We start from the raw sequence: 22,669 nt of genomic DNA on the forward strand, positions 1-22,669 counted from the left end.
AGGATATTGACCTGAAAGGCTCTGATCCCTGTTTTTTTTGTGTTGCAGAAATCAAAGATGATGCATGTAACAGCTCATGCCATACCAGTGCTAAGTATGTATGAAATCCACTTATTTGGAGGAGCGGGGAGAGAAAGGGGGTCCTTTGCAAGGCCAAAAGCAGTCTTACTCTTCAGCAAGATTCTCCATAGCACAGATAACACTGAAATTTTCTGCCCCCAGGATAAGGACAGTGAAAGTGTCAGGACACTCCTGCAGTAGGAACGAGGCAGAAGAGGCAGAGCTGCAACAGAAACACAGGGGGAAAGCTTTAGAGAACAGGGATTGCTACTCCTGTTGCTGCCATAGGAGGGAAGGGTACAGGCTGTGACTTATGCTGTTTAAGCTGTCTCTCCAGACACTGCTGCCACTGTGTGTACCCTGGTTTTCCCATAGCATAAGCAGATCTGCCTTTCCAGGGCTCGGGCATGGGCAAAGCAGATGCAAGACCACAGCCTGCTGGGGCAGTTGCCACCTTCAGCTTTGCCTGGGGCTGTCTGTAGTGCCCACATTTCCGGAAGCTGTGCGCAGGTTACTAACTCCCTCCTGAGGTGTCTGAAATTCTGACAACTTGCAATGCTTCCTAATTTTCTGGAGGCTGGCACCACTTCACAGTGTCTATACAATATTCATGGACCAGGCTGAAGAGTTCAAAATGTGCATGTTAAAAGGGGAAATAAATGGGATGCTGTGGAAAGAAAAAGGTGAGACAAGTCCTAAAATGCAGTATACAAAGAAATAGAGTCTACAGCACTAAAGTGAACAGGTGGACAGGACAAGACTGGTCACAAAGGTGGATTTCTGAAGTGGGTTTTACTTGCCCCTTCTGCTTCCCCCCCACCATCACCACAAACATAACTAAGAAAAACCATCAGCACTAGGGACTACACCAAAAGGAGCTGCATTTGACAAGAAACATCTCTCCTTTCTCTTCACATCAAAATGTACAAAAAAAATGCTCTCTGCTGTCCAGCACCAATACAATGAGACTGAAACCAATTTTCAAAGGAGCAAATTACCTGCAATTCAGCCATTTACTGAAGTGCACTCACTCCATTTTTGACCAGGCAGCATGATTTCTGTAACTAAGACACCAAAAGAACAAGGAAAGATGGTTGGAATGTCACCTTATTTTTGGCAACTTTATAGGAGCAGAGAAATCAGAGACAAACCCCCTTTTCCAGGGTATAATTCTTTCTCTTTCCTTGTGTGACCTGTAGTTCATAGCAGTGATATTTCACCAGGCTTTTTGGAAAAATTCTACCCTGAGATGTACTCAGTGGGATCCCACACTTGCTGGGGTCAAGATTTAGTTTCTGACAGTAAAAGCAGATTCTTACTCATCCACAGCCATATTCCTGTATGTACTGGGACTAGGCACAGGTTTGACAGACATGGGGGAAGAGTGGGATTGTACTTGATATTTTTTGGCACTGTCATGTGATAACAGCAGGGAGCAGTCCTTGTGTTGACCAGTGTTTATGAGGCAGTAAATCCACACTTGCATACAGACGGCCAAACTTTCCAGAAAAACAAACTTTAACCTGGGGCACCCAAAAGTCTGGCCACCATTCCTGGGCATCAGTTCTGTGTTCCTCAATAAATTACACGTGTGCACAAAAAAATTTCTACACAGTTTTTGGCTAAGCAGGCACACAATTTCTGGTGTTCTGTGTGAGAAGATAGGACACTTCCATGCCCAAAGCATACTTTTTAATACTTAAAATAAAACATCCAAAATGCATTCTGAAAGTTTGATCTAGGTTCATTTTAATGGTTATAACTACATCATACCATAAGATTAAATACCTCCTTATTTCTATGCAATGTTACCTTCAGATCAATGCACAATGACAACTGTACCAGAGACATGACTACGTTTTTTCCCTTATGTCATTTCCCTCCTTTCACTTCTCTAGCTGCCTTCTTCTACCAAATGGCACCGCCTATTGCAAGTGTGCAGCTGGATTCAAGGGCAATGGGACAGTCTGTGCAGGCAAGTGGACTTTGTTTCCTACCTTTTGAAAGGACGTGCTTGAAGCACTCTGCGGTCACAGTGAGATGGAGGAGCTGGTAAGAGATGAGCCCTTCCCTAAACAGCAGTTAAAGAACAGGAATTGCTGCCAGAGTGCTCAAAATGAATAGGGTGCAACAGGTGCAGGTTCACAGCAAACAAAGGACTCAATCTCCAGGTTGCAAGATATTGTGCTAAGGGAGATCAGAGAATAGGGAAGATACTGTACACAACCTAGGCCCCATTTTTTGTAGAGCAATAATGCCTGGATTATGTATTTTTCTCCGTTTTCAACAAAGCCAAACAGAGGCCAATTCAGGGTATAACAGCACTTCCAACTATTGGAAGCTGTACAGTCCTGTTATACTGTCAGTGTTCTGAACTTGCACAGATTTCTGGGTTGACAGCTTCTTTAGTCCATGAACCTCAGAAAGGGGCAATAACAGTTTATCCTAGGTGTTCTTCTCAGAGTATGGGATATCCAGATTTACAAAGTAGACTTCCTGCTGCAGTGATTGTAATTAATTTTTATAGTTACTTTACCTAATCCTTAGCTGATTAAAAAACTAATGCTCTTGGGAACAGGAGCATATTTGTCTAATAACAATGGCTAGCAGGGTCCTAATACAAGATCTTAACACCCCTTACTCTGGCTGCTTTGCTTTTCTCTTCTGGCACAAATCAAGCTAAAAGCCAGTTTAATCTACTGGTGGGAAACACCCCACATGCAGGAAGTCCTGGGTGACATAGACCTCTTATAGTGCCTCTGTGCTCACCCTTATTCCCCTATACCAAATGATTCCTGTGCAAAAAAGATTATGGGACGAGTAATCTCCCCAGTCTAGATGTTCCAGCTGCTGAAACAGGAATTTGAGGTCATTTGAAGAAAAAATAAAAAAATAAATGATTGTGTTTGAATAACCCAAGGACTGCAGAACCAAGATTTACAGAGACCCACTTATTTCTGCTTCTCTGTCCCTCATTCCTCATCCAGCCAGGACTTTTTGTCACAGGAGGGCTGAGTGGTATTAGACTTCAGACCTCCTGCAAGGGAAGGCCATTTGATCTGTGTGCAGAAAAGGGCAAACTAAGGGAAAGCTTCAAACACCCCTCTAACCTAATGAAGAATGTGAAGTACCCTTCTTTACTGGGCTTGTTAGAATGTACAGAATGGGAAGATGGGAGATTACTGAAAGCCAGTCCTGGACGAATTCTTACTTTCCACACTTCTCAACTTTCCCTCTTGCAATCAGTAAGAAATTAATAAATATCTAGCACTAATGACATCTATGGACTCTTAAATCAGAAAGGTTCCTTGTTCAGAAAATGTCAGCACATCCCTTTAAAAGATGCAGAAGACTTAATCTGAAGAGAAAGCCATTTAAGCATATTGGTTTAATTTGGATTTTTGTCACTGTTCAGCTATTGATGCTTGCGAGACCAGCAATGGTGGCTGCTCTGCCAAAGCAGAATGTAGAAAAACAACACCTGGAAATAGAGTCTGCGTTTGCAAGGCTGGGTACACTGGAGACGGAATAGTCTGCATTGGTAAGCATTCACAACGTCTTGTATATCGCAAGGAAGGAAGTTACAGGAGTGCATTGTTCTGTGGATGGAAGAAGATCCATCTAAGACCCAGGATTGCAGTTTCCTGATACTATAGCCCCTGATGCCAAAGACATATCAACACTCTTTCTTGCAACACCATGTGGTAGATATGACTTGACAAACTGCATCTGTAGCAGTACAGTATAACACCAAAGCTAATAAGACAGACCTGCCTCTCAGCAGAGATAGCCCAGTCAGTCACAGTGTGATACACCCATGCTCCTCTGACCATTGCAGACTGAAAGAGTCTGGTACCATACCTCCCCACGTACCATTCTAAAAATACTAACTGCAGGGTTTTAGTCTTTACCAAGGCAACTACGAGAGCCAGACTGAGGTATCAAATAGCTAAGACAATTTCATTGATTCATAGTTGTCATAATCTGCATGCCTGGTATGCTTTACTTCTGAGAAGCCAAGAAGGGAGATTCATAAGTCACTCTTTTTGCTACTGTTTCTGTTTTATAAAGAAATCAACCCTTGTCTAGAGAACAACGGTGGCTGTGATAGAAGTGCTGAATGCACCCAGACTGGACCCAATCAAGTGAGTACTCTGTTAATGCAAATAAATAGGACTGGACTGATCATTTCCAGTTGGGTAAAGAATTTCCCCATCTGAACTTTCTTTTAAATGGAAACTGGGTTTTGCAACAACAAAAATTCTGAAAAGTATATGCTCCCCTAAAAAATGCACTCTTTTGGGGGGGGGGGGGAGCACTGAGGAGGGAAATGGGGACACAAACCTGAAAAAAAAAAATGTATTTGTTAGAAGAAATCTAAAAAATGTAGAGGCAAACATTGTTCTGATGTTTCAAACCAAATCCAAAAGTGTTTTTTCTCCTTCTGGAGGTTTTCATGTGAAAACCTGTCAGTTTGAAAATATTACCAAATAAGACTTCCTTTATTGTTACAGAAACTGTCTGTGGAAAAATTCCATTTCAGACTAGCCCTTCTCCCAGCATTGCTCAAATGTATTCAAAGAGACAAAACAGGCTGAATCATAATTCTCATAGTCATTCACTCTTTCAACATTCTGTGACCATCGTGAAGAAATACCATATACTCTCCAAAGAGACAGAAGTAAAAAAGACTTAAGGGGAAGAGGAGAAAAATTGGCCCAGGCAATCACATTGCACAGATTACTGTTTCTATTTTAATAACAGTTCCCAAAGAAGCTGAACTCCCCGATTGCAGCACTTATTATCATCCCTGTAGTTTCATATTGGCTCTTGGCAGCGCTGCAGTCCTCCAATGGGGACTGCACAGCAGTATTTCTTCAGGAGCAAGGCAAAAAAAAAAAAAACAAAACAGATCAGGAGTCAGAGTCTGATTCCTGCTTTCCAGTTGCCCCAGGGAGAGGAGAGGGCAGGGCATAATCCCTGTCAGCTCCTGTTGCTGATACTGATTAATTATCCCTGTACCTTGACTGTCATTTGCAAGTCAGCATGTTTCTAGCGGGAGTGCAGAGCTGCTTACTCCTTCCTTGTCCATCTGGACAAGATGAATGATGGTTATTCTCTTCCTGACATGGTCACTGATGATAGAAGTAGTAGCTACAATATGATTATGTATACTTCCTTACCCATGGGAACACAGTTAACACAAGAGCAGTAATAACCTCCATTATAAAATCCCATCACTGCACAGCCTAACTTCTATGCTAGAAATGCTTGTGCTTTCTCAAGGAGTTTGAGACATCCAGATTTATAAAATATTGCTATTAAACTGCCTGGCAGTTTTTGTTTCTGCTGCAGAAATCTCCTCCAAAAATTTCGTCTTCTACATATTAAATGTGAATTCTAAACTGAGCCCCATTAAGTAGTGAATTGAAGAGGAGGAGAAGTCATTTCTTTGTAGCTGTATTAATTTATCAGCATGATAACTGCAAGTACAAAAAAGAGTAATCATAACATAAGCATTGAATGTATTGCCACTGAATGAGAAGCTGAATAGCAGCATCAGGACACAACTGTGTTTTGTAGAGATGTTTATAGAGATATTTCAACACTTAAAAAAAAAATGTGGGGGATAGAGGAATATCAACCAACAAAAATGAAGCAAGGGAAACAATTTAGGCTTTTAGCCAGTTATACAAGGAGGGTAACAGTGCGTGGAGTTGGAAGGGGTCATTTCAAATAACCAGAAAAGCAGGGGGTGGGGGAAGAGAGCAAGATGGATAGGCAGGGAAACAGAAGATAGAGCTTGTTGGAAACTGGTACCTTTCCATGTATACGTTTCCTATTTTCACTTTATAGGCAACATGTAATTGCTTGAAGGGATATTCTGGAGATGGTAAAAGATGCACATATATCAGTCTGTGTTCACAGGTAAGTATCATTTTATGGAAAGCATTTAAGTTCTTGTTATAACCATTGCATATTGGGGTTTTGCATGCATTCAGAACTCACATATGAGGGTTACCCCCTCTATGCCAGAATCAAAAAACTAGCTAAGCCCATTCTTAGTTCAGTATATGCTTTAACACTGTCAGTATTTTAGAAACTAAGCATGCAGTCAGGACTTTTCCTGAACCAAAGCCTGAATGTAATACAAGTCAGGACTCTTGACTCATCACTGAGTCAGAAAAACAACTTCAGATCAAATCTAGAGAAACAGATGCTAGTCTGTAGTAGTTAAATGTAAGTCATGTCTTCTCAGCAGATTTTTTGTCACTGCTAGAATTCATATGAAAAGTTACTATCTAAATTTGCGTTGGGGACCTGGAGGGCTTACCAACATTTTAGTTAATATGAGAAGAAAAGCAGGGGTTTTTGACAAGACACAATTAAAGAGCCTGATTCAAATGATAAAGCAGAAGAGAAATGCTATCTATTACATGTAGCAGTAGTGCCAAAAATGATAATGCCAAAAAAATTCAAAGGTTCAGGTTGTTGACTCTCAAAGGCTAGGTCTAGCTGTTCTAGGAGACAGGAGTTTGGGAACCAAGAGAAGAGTCTATTGTAGGTCAAAAACTCCATTTAATGACAATATAAGATGCCGGGGGGGGGGGGGAAGAAATCAGTTCTTGCATGTGATTTGGGACATCTGCGCAGTCTGAAAGAAAGACACAATCAGATGTCAGCATATACATCCTCTCTCTGTCTGAACTATGGTCAAATCAGAGTATCAAGTCCTCGCATTGCCAGGTCATTACTAATGAAATCCATTCCCCAGGCAAAGAGTACCATGGAGCCTGGGCACATCTAGGATCCCTGGAGTAGATGTTTTTACCAGCGGTTCCAGCCTACATGCTCACCTGGGGCAATGCTCCTGCTGAGCAATTGAAGACAGGAGCCCCACGGCCCGTACAGCTGTGCACAGGCTGCTCTTGGGGGAATTTCCCAACACATCCTCGTGCACACATGGTGCAGGATAGCTACACTGCAAGCTGCAGCACAGAGTAGGGTTACCCACAGCATAGTGAAGCAAAGACAACGGAGCTGGGCAGGGGGAAGGGAATGAAAACCTTGCTTGAGGAGAAATAGTAAAATAAAATTATTCTCTACAGAAACGATTTCCCTTCTTTCTTTCCACCATAAACTAATCCAGGACTCCCTGTGGCTTTTCCCATCCCATCCCTCACTTAGCACTGCAGGCTGAGAATTAACCGCATTAGTTTTTGCACGAGCTAGCTCAGATACTTCAAACCACATATTTGCAGCAACATGGTGCTCTGCGTTAGCTGCACTGTTCCCCTTCTTGGCAGGCTGCAGCAGGGACATACCCACTTTTCTGTGTGCTCTGAGCACAGAAACAGTAACTCGCACCCTGCCAGCCTGGGCTGCCAACAGACTTTCTCTAACCTTAAAAGGTTGCAGAGATGGAAGAGCAAGGGCACTGAAGACAGAAGCTGGAGGAAAGGTAGCTCAAAATTATAAGCTGCTGCTTTCTGTTGTTTGTGTAGGCTTTGTTCCAGCCCTTCCATCTGGCTAGTTACACCATAAAAAAGGCAGTTTTGAGAAGTGTCACTGACAGACCAGAGGCTAATTTGGCCTTGCTGTGGCCAAACCTCTGTGCAGCAAAGCTTTGTGAGAAGCTTTGATAAACCCAAGATTGCCAGCAATCCACCTAGACCTAGCCAAATAAATAGCAAGTAAATCCAAACCCACTACTTACGGCCAGGACACACTATGGTCTGTCAAGTTAAGCCCCACTGGTAGCTCCAAAAGGAGCTTCTGCTCCCACCCAGAGCCTGTGATAAAGGATCCCAGAGATGGCTGGCTGCTGAAGGGACACAAAGAGACACGCACATGGAGAGAATATAAGATGGCTTCTCAGTTTTGCCCAATTCCCTCACAAGCCCAGGAAATAAACTTATTTGTAAACTGAGGTGACATCTATCTCATTTGTGACTTGGGAGAGCCCCAGACTCCAGTGTGCTGCTCCTGGGTGGGAAGAGCACCCCATTAGCACACAGAGGTCTCCAGAGATGTGCACTCAGGTGAGACAATCACAGCTGCTCCAAGCCCAAGGCTGTACTAGTGGTCCACCAAGGGGAAGATGGGAGATGTTTTAGAGGAGAGCATACATGGTAGTTCCCTGTAGGGCTAGCTGGCTTGGGCTATCAGACAAAGAACAACAGACAGTCTTAAGCTAATGCTACTCTGGAAATACAGGCTCCTGGCAACACTGAAGCAATTTACAGCCATAGATAGTTTCCTTCCTTGTAAGTCAATGCTGCCTCAGCAGAGCACCTAAGAATCATATCCCCAAGGCCCAGAATGAGACCTGCCTGGAAATCTTTTAGATCAAGTTATAAGACAGTGAATTAAAGCTATAAGAAAGGAGTCAAAACCTATGTCCTATGGATAAAAGGAGAGTTTGTATGTTTTTTTTTTTATGAGTCTTAAATGCTCTTTTCCGTTTGTGAGAAAGAATATATATTCTCAGAAGTTTCAACAAGATCTAGTTTCAAAAGCTGGTGGGATTAAGTCCTTTAAGTTTAAAAAACATGAAAAAATGGTGAACTAGATTTGTTTTGTACACCCAGAAATGCAGCATTAAGGTATTTTAAATTTTGATCTTACAAGAATAATGGAGGCTGCAGTGAATTTGCAATCTGTAATGACACTGAGCTGACAGAAAGGACCTGCACCTGCAAACGTAACTACGTTGGGGATGGATTTAAATGTCGAGGCAATATCTTCCAGGTAAAGCATTGCATGTGTTTACTGTCCCCGATTGTTCTTCAAATAGTTATTTAATACAATAGTTGTCTGTTGAAACATGCCAATTTTGTCTTTGATAAATGGATAAATCTATCCCAGAATTCGCAATAATCCCTATCCAAGAATACGGGAATGGGAAATTGCAAAATAACCCTAACCACCACAAAGAATCAGGGGATAATTTAGTTGGAGGGGGACTCCTGGAGGTAGTCTGGTCCAACATCCTGCTCTAGGTAAGGCCAACTTCATAGTTAAATCGTGTTGCTCAGGGTCATGTTCAAGAGCAACTAGTTTATACCAGATACTGCATTCACAGAGGTACAGTGATCTGAGTATGAAAAGAGTGAATTTACATATAGTCTTTCATACAACACCAATCAGGACTATAAATCAAAGACTACACTGGAAAGTGTAGTTTTTGATGATTTATAGTGACAACTTAAAGTTGGCAACTTAAAGTTGAAACATATTGAAAACTTGATTTTCAGAGCATGCTAGCATTTTGCTTTAAAAATCAGACCCTTTGAAAGTACTTCAAGATTGGAACTCACATTTTTAAAAGTACTTTCCTAATACAACTTTCCATTACAGTATCTTTGGTACACAAAAATAGAAAAATGTGTTTTCCTGTAACAGCTTCAACCTTCCAGTACTGACAGTCCAGTTATGGGTTTGTTTCATGACATCTCCTTAATAAGGACATAACTTCAAGAGGAAAAGAAAAACTAAACTGATAGATAATTGTTATGAAAGCAGTACTAGGGAGTTAATACTGGTATTTTTTAGACTTCAGAGAAGGCTGTTCTTTGATAGAGCAAGGTAAGAAAAGAACAACAGGAACAGTGCAGATGGATAGCTTTTATTCTAGGCCAAAAAATCCCTATCATGAAACTTCTCCCTATTCCAAGTGCTGCATTTGTATTCCACAGACGTTGCTCCAGATTTGCAGCACTGTTACAAAGTCTTATTCTTGATTGCAGGAACTTCTCAGGGACTCCAAAACATCTAGGTTTTATTTTCACCTAGAGGTAAGAAAACCTTGAGGGTGTGGTTATGGGGGGTTGTTTGTTTTTTCTCTTGAGGGCATGAGGGCGAGTGGGCCCAAGAGATTCAGTGGGTACCCAACATCCTTTAACTTAATTAGGACTGGAATCACCAATCACTCTGCTATTAATTATTAACTGCTATTAAAACCTCTAGAGAAATAATAATTAAGACCAAGACCCCAGGGAAACTCGGGGCCTCAATGCCAGGCATAAAATTGAAGCTTTTGCCCATTCACAGTCTGAGATCTTCCAGCATTTCTCACTCTCAAATTCTGATGTGAACAGCCATCTTCTCTACTACCCCCACCCACCCCAGGCTTTTCCAATTTGACATGCTATTTTCAGTCACCCCTCTGAAATGTCCCAGGATGCTGCTGCATGTTGCTAGACAGCTGACGTGCTCCTCTATTTCCAACTGCCTTTCGGAGAACAGCAACAGTAATTCTCTGTGTACTTGCATGCATCAGGACAGCACAAACTTCTACACTGACCTGCAAATCCACAGACCCATATTCTAGTTTCTCCCATCTACCATGGAAGCAGAACTGACTTCATTTCACTTTACCAGAGCTTTCTCTTCTTATTTTAGATTATCAATGGTCATTGTAAAGTGCCTGCAATACCCCAGGTCAATTTGTACCTCAAATAGTAATAAATCCACAACTAGGTACACACAACCCTATATCAGCTAAACACATGCACAAACATATGTGTATTCACTTTTGAATATCTCAAGATGAAAGGGTTTTTCATTCTGCCTTGCCCAGGAGAGAATAGCCCTCTTCACCTTTCTTACACTTAGTATTGTTTATTATGGTACATAAAAATGAAGATTTGACTTTAAGCTGAAGGAGCAAACAGAAAAATCTTCCATCTTATACCTACATACAGTGGTGACAGATAAGATTGAGAAAGAAAGTCCACCCAGTAGAAGAGTATTTCTCTCACTCTTGCATTTCAGGGAAATAAACTGAGCACGCAGCAGTATTAGGGCTGCAAACACCACTTCTCATTTGACAGGCTATCCCAGGCTCTGTCTGTTCACTGGGTGAAATTATTTGCATTAATAACTCATTACTGCTTTGTCTCTTAAATTTTCCAGGCCTTGTCAATCAGAGATATTGCAGGTCCTGGACCTTTCACTCTATTCGTACCTCGCACAGATGTATTAAACACTGACCCACGAGTAAGTAAGAAAGCAGCCGCAGGCTTTCTGCAAGCCATCCACAAGTTTTTGGATTGAGATGCCTTGCTCGCATGCTTTGCGACTCCTCCACTTTCTGTTGTAGGTTAAAGACTGGCTTGCCAGGGGAACAATGGCTCAAATCCTTCGGTACCATATGGTGGGTTGTGCCAGTCTATTGTATAATGACCTGACAACAATTGCAAGCATCACTTCTCTCCATGGGGACCCTATACAGATCAGCTATTCTCAGGTAACAGAGCAATGAAGAGGTAGCAATCAGAATAAAGCTGTCTGCTGTCTTTTAGCTTTTTTAAAATCAGAACAATCCCCTTCCTTCTTTGATGCACAAAAAAGTAAATAAATAGAATTGAAAAAAGGATTTCCCATTCAGCTGAAAAATTCAACACTTCGTATTTGCTATGCTAAGACTGCAGTTGCATGATCCCTGCTTTGATGAGTTATTTTATCCTCCGAGTGCAGCTTTATGAGCATGACCAGAGTTTGAAAGGGCAAGGGGTGACTTATTAAAACTGAGGCTACTACTTGTTGCAAAGAAAGCAGTGAGTGAGCTCACCATATCAAAGAATTTTGGCATCAGCATCACTCTCCCACAAAAAACATTTTTTGTTACCTTTCAGAACTCTGTGTATTTGAACAATAAAGCTGAAATTATATTCAGTGATGCTGTTGGCACAAATGGCGTGATCCATGTCATAAACCAAGTTCTGGTCCCATCGCAGATTCAGGAATTTCCCCCAGGCACTAAGAAGGTACGTACAGTTCATTACACATGCTTTCTGAAGTGCTAAGGCTGCACCATTCTTATATCTACCAGTAAATGTGGAAAAGCTCCCAAGATATGTAACACATACAGAGAACAGTGATGCTATAAACTCCTATACAAGCATAATTTGACATTGATGAATAAATGCCTGTATATTTAAAATTCCTTCAAGAATTATATTTATACAAAGAATAGTATAAGAGGACTTCTGCACAGGGCTTTTACAATGGCTTTGATTTCATAACAGAGAGTGACTTAACAGGGGAAAGCAAGCTAATACCTTCTTTTTTAAATGCCCATATAATGTATTTATTAGATAAATCTACTGCATATGTCTTTCTTTGCAGGAAAGCCTCAAAATGGTTGCAGCCAAACATGGATACATCCTGTTCAGCAACTTGCTAGAGGTAAGAATAATGAATCAGCAGCCATCAGGCATAGGTTTTAGACACATTTTTTAGACGAAAGTGCAGACTTGGCACACAGCATCACTGACAGGATGGTGCTCAATAGATTCACAGGGCTTGCAAAAAGGTATGTGACAAACCTGGTCTTCATGCAGTTCCTGTCCCACAGGAAGGGACATCAAGCGGACCTGCCACGACCTGTCCTCTCCCAGCTCAGCTCTGACCTACTGTATGCCAAGACTATGTGGCCAAGATTTGACCCAAGCACAATTTCTCAAGCCCAAAGCTGGGCCTGCAGCCTGATTTTTAGTGGGCAGTCCTGTGTACTAAAACACTTTTGAGAATTGGGCCATGAACTGAACTTTGGCAGCTCAACTCAGGCATCCAGTTTTTAAAGTCACGGCACTTGCAGGCCATTGACCAGGAAGCCATCAGGGCATTTGTCACTATAACATCCCAAGCCACTGAATCCCCCTTATAATGGGCATTCATCCTTCAGGGTCAACCTCATTTTAGAGGGACAATTAGTTCTACCCCTCCTTGGTTTGGGGGGGTTTGGTTGTTTGGGGTTTTTTTTTCCTTGGGGTTTTTTTTTTTTTTTTTTTTTTTTGGCTGTGTTGCAGAACAACCACCTGCTCAGTCTGATCAACGATCCCATTCACAAACCTGTCACGCTCTTCTGGCCCACGGACGCAGCTATCAGAGGCCTCCCACAGGAACAGCGGGACTTCCTGTTCAAGAAGTCCAACACAGACAAACTGGTGCAGTACCTCAAATTCCACGTCATCCGAGATGCAGAGGTAAAGCCTTTGATTTTTAGAAGCATCGCCAAGGCTAAGCAAGGCTAGAAGCATAGCAAGGCTAAGATGCACAAGACCAAACATGCATCTCCATTTTCTTCCCAGGTGTTGGCCTACCAGCTCCCCCGCTACAGCTTACTGAAAACCCTGCAGGGCTCCAACCTCAGCGTTAGCTGCGGGGATAACAGGGAGATCGTAAGTGTTTGCCCTGCCATCATATTTACCCCTAGCCCCTGCAGCAGGATCTACTCAGGCAGACTCCACTGTGCCTATGCAGAGCCTGCAGAAGGGGCCAGTGGCACCAAAAATTACTTGGTCTTTGCCAGTCCACGCTAACAGCTCCCAAATCTGTCAGCCACCCCAAACGATTCAGCAGGCTAGACTGGCAAATAAGACAGTCTGTAAGACTTTTTAGAGCCATCATTTTCTCTGCTGTAAGATGCCATTTGTTCAAAATAGCTCTCAGAGTTACCTGAACAGACAAACACCAGCACATTTGAACTTTTCCCTCGATGAAATACACAATGCAAAACTGTAAGATGAACTTGGATTTGGGAGAAACCTCATGAATGCAGCATCTGCACACAAACTCTGGTCTGTAAGTATTTAGGCACTAACATGCAGGTGCATATGCAATCTGTTAAGCCAGAACAACAGCATGTTTTTCTGTGCAGAAGTACTGGATCATAACCCACACATTCTCTGACTGGCATCCGCCACTGAAAATGAGGCCAAACTAGAATACACATAAGGCAAACCTGCAGCCATAGCACAGGTGTGCTCTGTGTTCTTTAGGAGAGGAAAAGGATCTGCCATCTGTGACGTTACAGGACCCTGAGCTGCAGGAAGAAAGGTCCCAAAACTGATTTCCAGCCCCTGCAGCCATCAGTGTTACCTACAGGATAGTTTGACACACCATTTTACATTGGAGCTTTCCTACAGAGGGAGAATCATTCCTAATTCCCATTCAGGATCTGGATTTGGTTTGAACCCAAGGAAAATTGGCTTTTGATTTGTTGTACCTTTCCTCTCTTGTCCTGTCTTTCAGGGCGCCCTTTTCCTGAATGACAGGAGGTGTAAGATAGTGCAGCGGCAGCTGGAATTCGATGGGGGTATCGCATATGGCATCGACTGCCTGCTGATGGATCCCAGCCTGGGGGGCCGCTGCGACAGCTTTTTCACTGTGGATTTTCTGGTCAGTCTGGCATTTGTTTCCCCAGTGAAGGCATGGCCTGTGGGCCAAACCCTATCCTTACAGAAACCAGGAACAACACTCACAACAGCTTCAGCACTATGGAGATTAAGTACTATCACTTCAGGCTGCCTTCAGCTGCTGCTTCATATTTGCCACACTGGCTAAAGCACAGGTTAAAAAGAAATGCAATGCTGCGCCTAAGAGATGTGCAGAGATAATCTTGTATCAATGCTAAGGAACACAGGAGATAAGTGGTTGCCATTTAAGAGTAACTTAGCTAGCTCTGACCAGATTTCAACATTTTTTCCCCAAGCCAGAGCAGTACCTTACAATGCAAGCATGGATTTTTCCAGTCTGCTTTTGAATAATACATATTCACCCTATGTATTTGGTCATACAGACTTTATATAAAGTTCCCACTTACAAGGAAAGAGCATTACTGTCCCAGCTATGGGATACTATCCTAATGCTAAAGCATTAAGGACACAAAACAACTGCCTAGCCTGTAAGCCAGGGGCTACGTGTCTCACATATGTTCTTTCACAGAAATATGTTTTAAGGCACCTGAATATGCATTCTCAGTATGGAGGAAATTTCCTGCATGAACTTTGATGTGTCCTGTAAATAGGATGTTTTGAAATCTATAGATTTCTAGACACTCACAGTACACACAAGGCATCCATACAGTATCAGCAAGGACTATGTTGGTATCCAGAATGAGAAGGAAGCTTTCTGGAATTCATCACTGAGGTAGAGTACCCAATAGACTTGATTTTTCAGAGAGGGGGTGCTTGGTGCTAGAACCAAAGTATTTGCAGTAGAAAATGTGATTTCCCTCTCAGGTTCAGTGAATGATCAGCTTTGCATCTTCCTTCTCTCCCCAGCTAATGTTTTTGTTTCTGATAATTCTGTTTAATTCAGTATTTTCAAAATGGAACAATTTGAAATTGTTTCAAGACCAAATTTACTTCAACTTATTTTTTTATATATATATATATATATATATATAAAAATAAATGTACCTAGATAAAACAAATGTTTTCATTTAGTCAATCTCAGGAAGCTTATTGGAATTTACATTTCAGTTAGAAAATCAGAACTTTTGTATATCATGTCTGCACAAGGTACATTTTGTTTCATGGTTTGTTAAATGAAGTGAAATAGCTATTATTTCTACACATCTGGTCAGCACTTCCTGATAATTAATTTGGAATACTGGAAAAGGGTTAGACTTCCAAATCTGATTTGCCCTGTGTCAATACTTGTTTGGAGACTGTCCACCATCTCCTTTCCCCAGTTGTTAAACTGGGGGGAAATTTCTTCTTCCAGAGCTTTTATTCTGATGTGAATTCCATTTCTTACATTTCACTTCTTTAAATTAATGCAACTATTTCATTGTCATTTTCCTTTACTCTTTCTTCAAAATTCTTATAATCTGTATTAAGAGTAATAAGTCCACATTCTTTTCTGCTCATATTTACTGTTCACGTAAAACAAACACTCTTGGCCATTTTGAATAGCCTTTTGTTGTTGTTATTATTTTTAATACAAGTTTGTTTGTTTTTTCTCCCTTTTCTACAACAGGGGTATTGCGTTAGCTGTTTCAGTAATTCTAAGTGCCCTCCAGGGACAAAACCAAAGGTAATACGTTAAAATCATGCGTTTAAGGCGTCCAGCCTGCTGGTCTCCGTACTTCACATAATCCTAAACTAGAATAAGTTTCTTTGACAAAAAAGGGAACTCTGAACAATGAAACCACACAATTAAATGAAGCCATAAAACCTCACCAAGGGAAAGCTTTGGCCCTGAGCACACACATCCTGATGATGGGAGAATCTTGTCAGATGCTCACACTGCATGCACTGAAGCAGGTGCTTCAGCTGACTTTGGAGCAGTTCCTCCATCCTCATTAATGGTGCTCATGAAGTCAGCAATGAAAGAGAAGGTGATGGTCTCATATCTGCACTTTTCACACATCAGATAAATCCTGACCACTCACAGCATCTGTGGATGCCTCAGGCAGCTTTTCACTGACATCAGGTCCTAGGAAACACATTGAGATGAAAACCCTGGGCAACTCCAGGTATCGCCAGTATCCTGACTCATTCCAGCAATAAAAATTAGCTTTGAAACTAGTTGTTGTATTTCAACAGCTGTTCTGTGAGCAGAGGAAGTAACAAGTCCTGGTTACACAGGGATTTGGGTCCCCTGTTCCCTAGCCACAGCGATCCCAGCTCCTTGCCAGGAGCCCCTCAGCTGTTCAGTTGCTGCTTTTGGAATTAGCTTCCTGTCTTTCCCTTAGCAGAAAGATAATCAGGGGCCACTCTTTTTGCTCAACCCCAGTCATTACCAACCAAAAACCAATACAGAATGGAGTTGCTTGAGCCTTGTTTCATTGGGACAGGAGACTAGAAGAGTTTAAATCTTCTCCGTTTATCAGTTTCCCTTACAGAAAGGGATTCGTAGCCAGGCTCAAATATTTGTCAGCTGCTTACTCTGGCTCACCTTAAGAAACAGCTTACTTTGGTATATCCCCCATCCCCAGAACTGCTTTGCCCCTCTCCAATATTCACACTCTGGGCGTATGGACAGCTCAGAGGTTTATGAAGTAGATGCCGAAACACCCACAAATTACTACCTGTTACATTTAGAAGAACCAGAATCAGTATTGGCTTTCCTGGAAAAACAAGCAGCTCATCAGATGCTAAGTGAGCAGCTGGGACTTTCTAGCAACAACAGTTTGATTCAGCCCACATCAACAATAATACGAGTAAAAAAAATTAAAACACAAAAAAATTCAGAGACCACTCATCTTGCTGTGTTTTTCTCCCTTTCTATGCTGGAACATGCAATGCCCAGGAAGGGATTCACAGATGTATGTATGAATCCTATGGGCTGCCGAGACATGGCTGTCGCAGGAATTGTTCGATGGTGATCCATACCGCAAAGTGCTGCGAGGGTTACTTTGGGCAAGACTGCCAAGGTAGGATTTCCCTGCTGCAAGTTGGTGTCCTCTTAATACCCAGCTAACAGAAAAGCTAACAGGAAAGGAAGGCCGCTGCTCCTTAGAGTCAATAGTTGAAAGAGGGGATACGGAGTAGCTAGGGGAAATGCATCCCTGCAGTAATTACTGCATTTGTATCCAGAATCAGCATGGTCTACACAGGAGGAATGGGCCTTTATGAAACATGAGCTATGGAAACTTGAACTATGTGATCTGCAATAAGAGACATGAATAGAGACTATCTGCAAAACAGGGATTCTGTTGCAAGAACTGAAGTACACAAAAAGTATTACTGCTTTTGACTGCAAATAATCTTTTTCACATGTTTACAGCAAGTTTTAAACTCCATGCTAGTAATGAACTAAGTGAATATTATAAAGAGTAAAGATTGCTATATTGTAAGCATACCTAGAGAGTCTTAATCAGTCACCAGCTGAAAGTCCTTTGAAAGCAAAAAAAACACATCAGGCTAGAGACTGCAACACCAGAACACACTAAGCACATGCTGTAGCATTCCTCACCCATCCACAAGTGCACATGCCACTGGTAAGCTCAGAAATTGCCCAATGTAGTTTTAAACAGGCATGAGAGCACTAGGGAGGTTTTACCTCCAGCTGTTTGTTAGCAGACACTAATGAACTCTGGTCTCCTAAATCATTGGACATAGTCATGGTTCTGTGAGGAAATGCAGCAGTTCCTCCCAGTTAGCTCCTAATTTACATGAGTATCAACTTCAAATGCCAGCACCACAGGGGAACAGTATTAAGGCTCTCATCAGCTCATCTAGCACCAAGTCTCCCAACCTCAGTTAGCTGTATCCACACACGCTATGTCTGAGGAGCTTCAAGCAGTCAGTTGTTCCCTTTGATTTTTCTCAGCTCCACTCAGGCAACATGCCATGCTGAGACCCTGAATATGCCATATTGTGAGAAGGGAGGCAAGCGACAGTGCAGTATCAGGCCAGCTGAACTGATGACCAAAATGATTTGCCTCCTTGTTGCTGAGGGTGGCCCAGCCACAGTTTGGACCCCAAGCAGTGGCACAGTGCTTAGGGAGATCCCAGTGCAGGTAACTGCTAGCAGACTGGTCTGGGCAAACTTAGCCCTGCCAGCTCACTCTTTGTCCAGATTTCATGAACAAAATCTGGGCACATGCTGGTCCCAAACATTTTTGGCCAGCCTGAGCTGCCCTTCCAGCCCAGGGGTAACCAGGGCTCACCCCAGCAGTGTGCTGGTGTGCAGACATGCAGGTGGGCCTGATATGAGCATGAGCTAGGGATTGCTGATGGTGCACACATCTCCCAGGGGTCTGAATAAGCAAGCTCTAGATAACAGCTCTCAGTACCCAGGGCTGGAAGAGTCCACTACATCTTTCTGCTAGGATTTGTAAAAGTAACTGAAGGCATTAGGAGCATAAACTTGCACTTGGAAGTATCACAATTGCTTTTACAAAGCCTAACAGAGATGCATTCATAAGTATTTCACTGTTCAAGGCTTTTACAGAATAATGAATGGTGACAACAAAAACATGCACTTGAGCTCATCAGCCACTTCTTTTAAAATTTCAGCTTGCCCAGGAGGGCCAGAGACCCCATGCAATAACCATGGCTCCTGTGATGATGGATACACAGGGACAGGAGAGTGCAACTGTGACAGCGGCTTCAATGGGACTTCATGTGAGCTGTGTTTGCCAGGCAGATATGGCTCTGACTGCAAACGTATGTTTAAGTTTCACTTCTATACTGTTTCCCATTACAAGTCCAAACTATTTTGTCCATGGTAGGTTTTTAAGTAGACCAAGAAATGCTTCTCCATTTCATCGTTAACATTTCTCCTGAGTTCTTCCTCACACAGACAGATAGCACAAGGTCTCAGAAGAGAGATCCACAAAAGGGAGGAGGAGGAGAAGGTGGTGAGGACAGAGGCTTGTAGTTAGCCCTCAGTGCAAGGCTCCTCCTGTTACTTATATACAATACCTAAACATCAAATACAGAACCTTAGTCAGCAAGTCTTTTCAGCTACAGCACAGCCTTGTACCCCATCCCAGTAAAGGGCAAGACAGTATTTTAGCAATGTGGTTTATAGAGGAATGCAAGAGGAGACAGCCAGTGAAGGAAAGAAAAGATGAAGGTAGTCTGTGAAGAGGGACAGCAGCTCAGAAGTTGCCCAAATAACCCCCTTTGCTGTGGTTGTAAGTGTAACCTAGGTGGAACAAGCCTCACGTTTCCTCACAAGGGTTAATGTCACCCTTTGAATTTAAATGTTTTCCCGGCATAAAACTTTCTGATGGCAAGTTACAGTCTTAACTGTTCCATCCTAACACTGCATGCACTGGTAGCATCCATGAGCACATTCAGTTGTGGGTTATAGGTGGATAGCCTTAGAGCAAAGGCAGGGCACCAGATACCAGCACTCAGAACTATGCTTACCTGCAGTTTATCCATTTTACAGCACACCATAGCATAAACTCCACATGAGCTGTTAGTCTGAAACCCAGATTACAATATTTAACAGAGGAAGGTCTTACAGCCCCTTCTTTTTAATACAGGCTTATGCTAGCCATAAGCTAAGTAATTGGACTAAGTGAATGGAAGTCAGAGGGTAGAACTCCATTTCAGCAGCACCAGGCTTTTACAAACTCAGAATTTCACCAAATCCCACATTATTTTCCTCTATAAACAACAATATTGAGGAAAAAAGGATGCAATTTTGTTACATTACAACACACAGAGCCATCAATAACTCCTCAAGAGGAACTCAATACACAAGTTATAAGGCCCAAGGTGGGGCAGGAAATCACCTATAGAATAAAGCAACCCCTCATGCTTGAGCTTGTAGGACACAAGGGCTAACATCCCACACACAAAAGAAATTCAGAAGACTTCAGTCATAAAAATATCCAAAACCTGAAAAACATATTACAGGTGACTTGCCCACATTTTACAACAAAGCTCACTAACCTTGTATTTGACCTCCTTTATCAGTCAAACCTTCTCCCACACAGTAACTAAGCATATTATTTCCACACACCTTAATTTTTAAGCTTGTAACCTTAATTTTCTCTCCTAAGGGGCTTCCCCACAGCTAGCAGCTGCTGCTTATTAGGATGAGATTCAGGCCCACCCATTAACTCTTTTCTACCATAGTTCTTCATGAAGTTTGCTCCTCCTATCACAAGGCAGATCAGTATTTGTTTTCAGAGGTGCATCAAACATTATAAATCATAGAATCACAGAATAAGTCAGATTGGAAAAGATCTCAGGAGCTCTCTAGTCCAACTTCCTGCTCAAGGCAGGGTCAGTTCTGAGACCAGACCAGGCTGCTCAGGGCTTTATCGAGTAGGGTAAACCTCCAAGGATAGGGGTTGTCCAACCTTTCTGGGCAGCCTGTTCCACTGCTTGACCATCATAGTGGTGAAAAGGACTAATCTAAATTCTTGCTAAATAATACTATACCTGAACTGACAATCTAGGTGGTGTTTCTCAAAGAAAAGATTTTCCCCCTTCCCAATGACAGCTCTGTAAATGATTGATCTGTGTTTCTTTCGCAGTCTGTGAATGCAAGGCCCATGGGCAATGCGACGAAGGATACTCTGGAACAGGACGATGTTTCTGTGAAACAGGATGGACTGGTCGGCTGTGTGAAACCAAACTAGGTCTCTGTCTAATCTCAGGTCAACAGAGGGTTTGCATATAGGAGAGAAAGAAAGGGTTAATAACATCAGAAGCCTTCACCTGGAGCTAAGGGAGCTATCAAGAGCACTGATTGGGAGATAGGGTCTGTGTCCCTAATTCTGCTGCTGACTGAACAAGTCCCTTCATCTCCCTGTCTCTTTATGGGTGAAATGGGAATATGAATGTTTACCTTCCTTGTAGAAGTGCTTTGGGCTACGTAAGAAAAGGTATTACCCGAGAGCTAAGCAGTCAGAAAAATATTCATACAGGTTTTTCAGTTAGCAAGAAAGGTATAACAGCTTTCCTTTCTGCACTAAACAAGGATGTTGCAATGTAAATAGCATGACGTTTTCATCCAGGCTGTTTTTCATTCCTCACAGCTCTGCTGCCAGTGTGTTCTCCAAGCTGTTCCACCAACGCTGTCTGTACAGAAAACAACACATGTCAGTGCAAGCCATTTTACGATGGAGATGGGATCACATGCACAGGTGAATTCCCTCTTGCATTCACAGCATGCTAAAAGAAGGCACGTTCTTCTGGCCACACACACACCTGCATACAGTTACTGTCCAGCATGAAATGTTGGCTATCAAACCTAAAGACTTGCAGCAAGCAGGGACTGAAACAAGTTTAGACCATACAGACCATTTTTTTCTAAAGCAGGTGGGTGGCTTCACCAGGTTTTTGCAAGCAGGAGCATCAGCAACAGGTGAGCTAGCTGCAGTCATATTTTGGAGGATGGCAGGGTTTTCAGCAGTAATTCACTTACAGGATTTCTTTGGTGACTTTTAGCAAGGGAATTCTCTAGTAACATTACTGCAGAAGCAATCATTCTTTCTGAGCCAGGCACCTCCCATCCTCAGAAGCCACCCTGGCCAGAGCAGTATCCCCAAATGTGCAACTCTTACACGGCCAAGAAGCAAAACAGAATCTCTGGGGAATGGTGCCATGTTTTTAAATCTCAGAAGTCCTGACAAGGGCTAGCTATTGCACAAGTTCAGGAATGGCTCAGGAAACTTAAAAAGTATTTTTTCCCAAACAAGTGTTCTAGTCTCCTTAGGGTGCATTAAAAAACTGGAGGTGGTTTACCCTTGTGAAAAACATCCTCTTCTAAGACACACTTGACTCGTGTATTTTCTTTTCCCTTTGCAGCTGCAGACCTTTGCATACAAAACAATGGTGGGTGTCACAAGGCAGCAGAATGCACGCAAATTGGAGTGAAAATCTTTTGTAGTTGTCAGAAAGGATACAAAGGAGACGGTTTTACATGCCTTCCAGTAAATCCTTGTGCTGATGGGTTCAATGGAGGCTGCCATGAACATGCCATTTGTACAGTCACAGGACCTGTAAGTTGAATAATTTTAGTCGCCCCCTGGGGAAGTCTAAAGCACTTCTTACTGGTGCCAATAGAAGTCTTTTAATTGGCTTTGCCCACAGCTTGATCACACTCTGTACCTCTAAAAGTCACTTGTTTTCCAAAACAATATTTACATATGTCCAGCCTACTTTCCACATTAATTGGGCACCCTCTCAACTGAGGGGTGAGAAACAGCTCGTTTTGAAATCTTTGCTCTAAAGAAAGGGGTCCCACAGAAGATGAGATATTTTGCATGTAAAATTTTTCTGACACTTTTTCTTAGATATCCCTATTTTGATACCTCTATTTGCAATAACAGTTTGGTAGCTTGAAATGGCATATACTTTGGTAGGTAAACCTAGGGACAGTTGAGAGAATAGGTCACTTG

General features: G+C 42.3%; 1 protein-coding gene across 3 annotated transcripts in view; it reads left to right on the forward strand.

Moving 5' to 3' along the window:
- Positions 1–22,669, forward strand: part of STAB2 (stabilin 2) — a 97,601-nt gene that overhangs the window by 61,970 nt on the left and 12,962 nt on the right. For all 3 annotated transcript variants that reach the window (XM_026056772.1, XM_026056770.1, XM_026056771.1), the window contains 20 exons: positions 49–94; positions 1,959–2,035; positions 3,476–3,601; positions 4,132–4,205; positions 5,917–5,988; positions 8,692–8,811; positions 9,810–9,857; positions 10,978–11,061; positions 11,165–11,311; positions 11,700–11,831; positions 12,193–12,252; positions 12,876–13,052; positions 13,158–13,247; positions 14,101–14,247; positions 15,832–15,888; positions 17,107–17,230; positions 18,819–18,968; positions 20,801–20,905; positions 21,305–21,412; positions 22,077–22,270. In XM_026056772.1, the coding sequence (XP_025912557.1) occupies positions 49–94; positions 1,959–2,035; positions 3,476–3,601; positions 4,132–4,205; positions 5,917–5,988; positions 8,692–8,811; positions 9,810–9,857; positions 10,978–11,061; positions 11,165–11,311; positions 11,700–11,831; positions 12,193–12,252; positions 12,876–13,052; positions 13,158–13,247; positions 14,101–14,247; positions 15,832–15,888; positions 17,107–17,230; positions 18,819–18,968; positions 20,801–20,905; positions 21,305–21,412; positions 22,077–22,270 (2,138 nt within the window). The remainder of the gene's footprint in view (positions 1–48; positions 95–1,958; positions 2,036–3,475; positions 3,602–4,131; positions 4,206–5,916; positions 5,989–8,691; positions 8,812–9,809; positions 9,858–10,977; positions 11,062–11,164; positions 11,312–11,699; positions 11,832–12,192; positions 12,253–12,875; positions 13,053–13,157; positions 13,248–14,100; positions 14,248–15,831; positions 15,889–17,106; positions 17,231–18,818; positions 18,969–20,800; positions 20,906–21,304; positions 21,413–22,076; positions 22,271–22,669) is intronic.

The sequence above is a fragment of the Apteryx rowi genome, unplaced genomic scaffold, assembly GCF_003343035.1.
Source record: "Apteryx rowi isolate R43461 unplaced genomic scaffold, aptRow1 scaffold_133, whole genome shotgun sequence".
Lineage (NCBI taxonomy): Eukaryota > Metazoa > Chordata > Aves > Apterygiformes > Apterygidae > Apteryx > Apteryx rowi.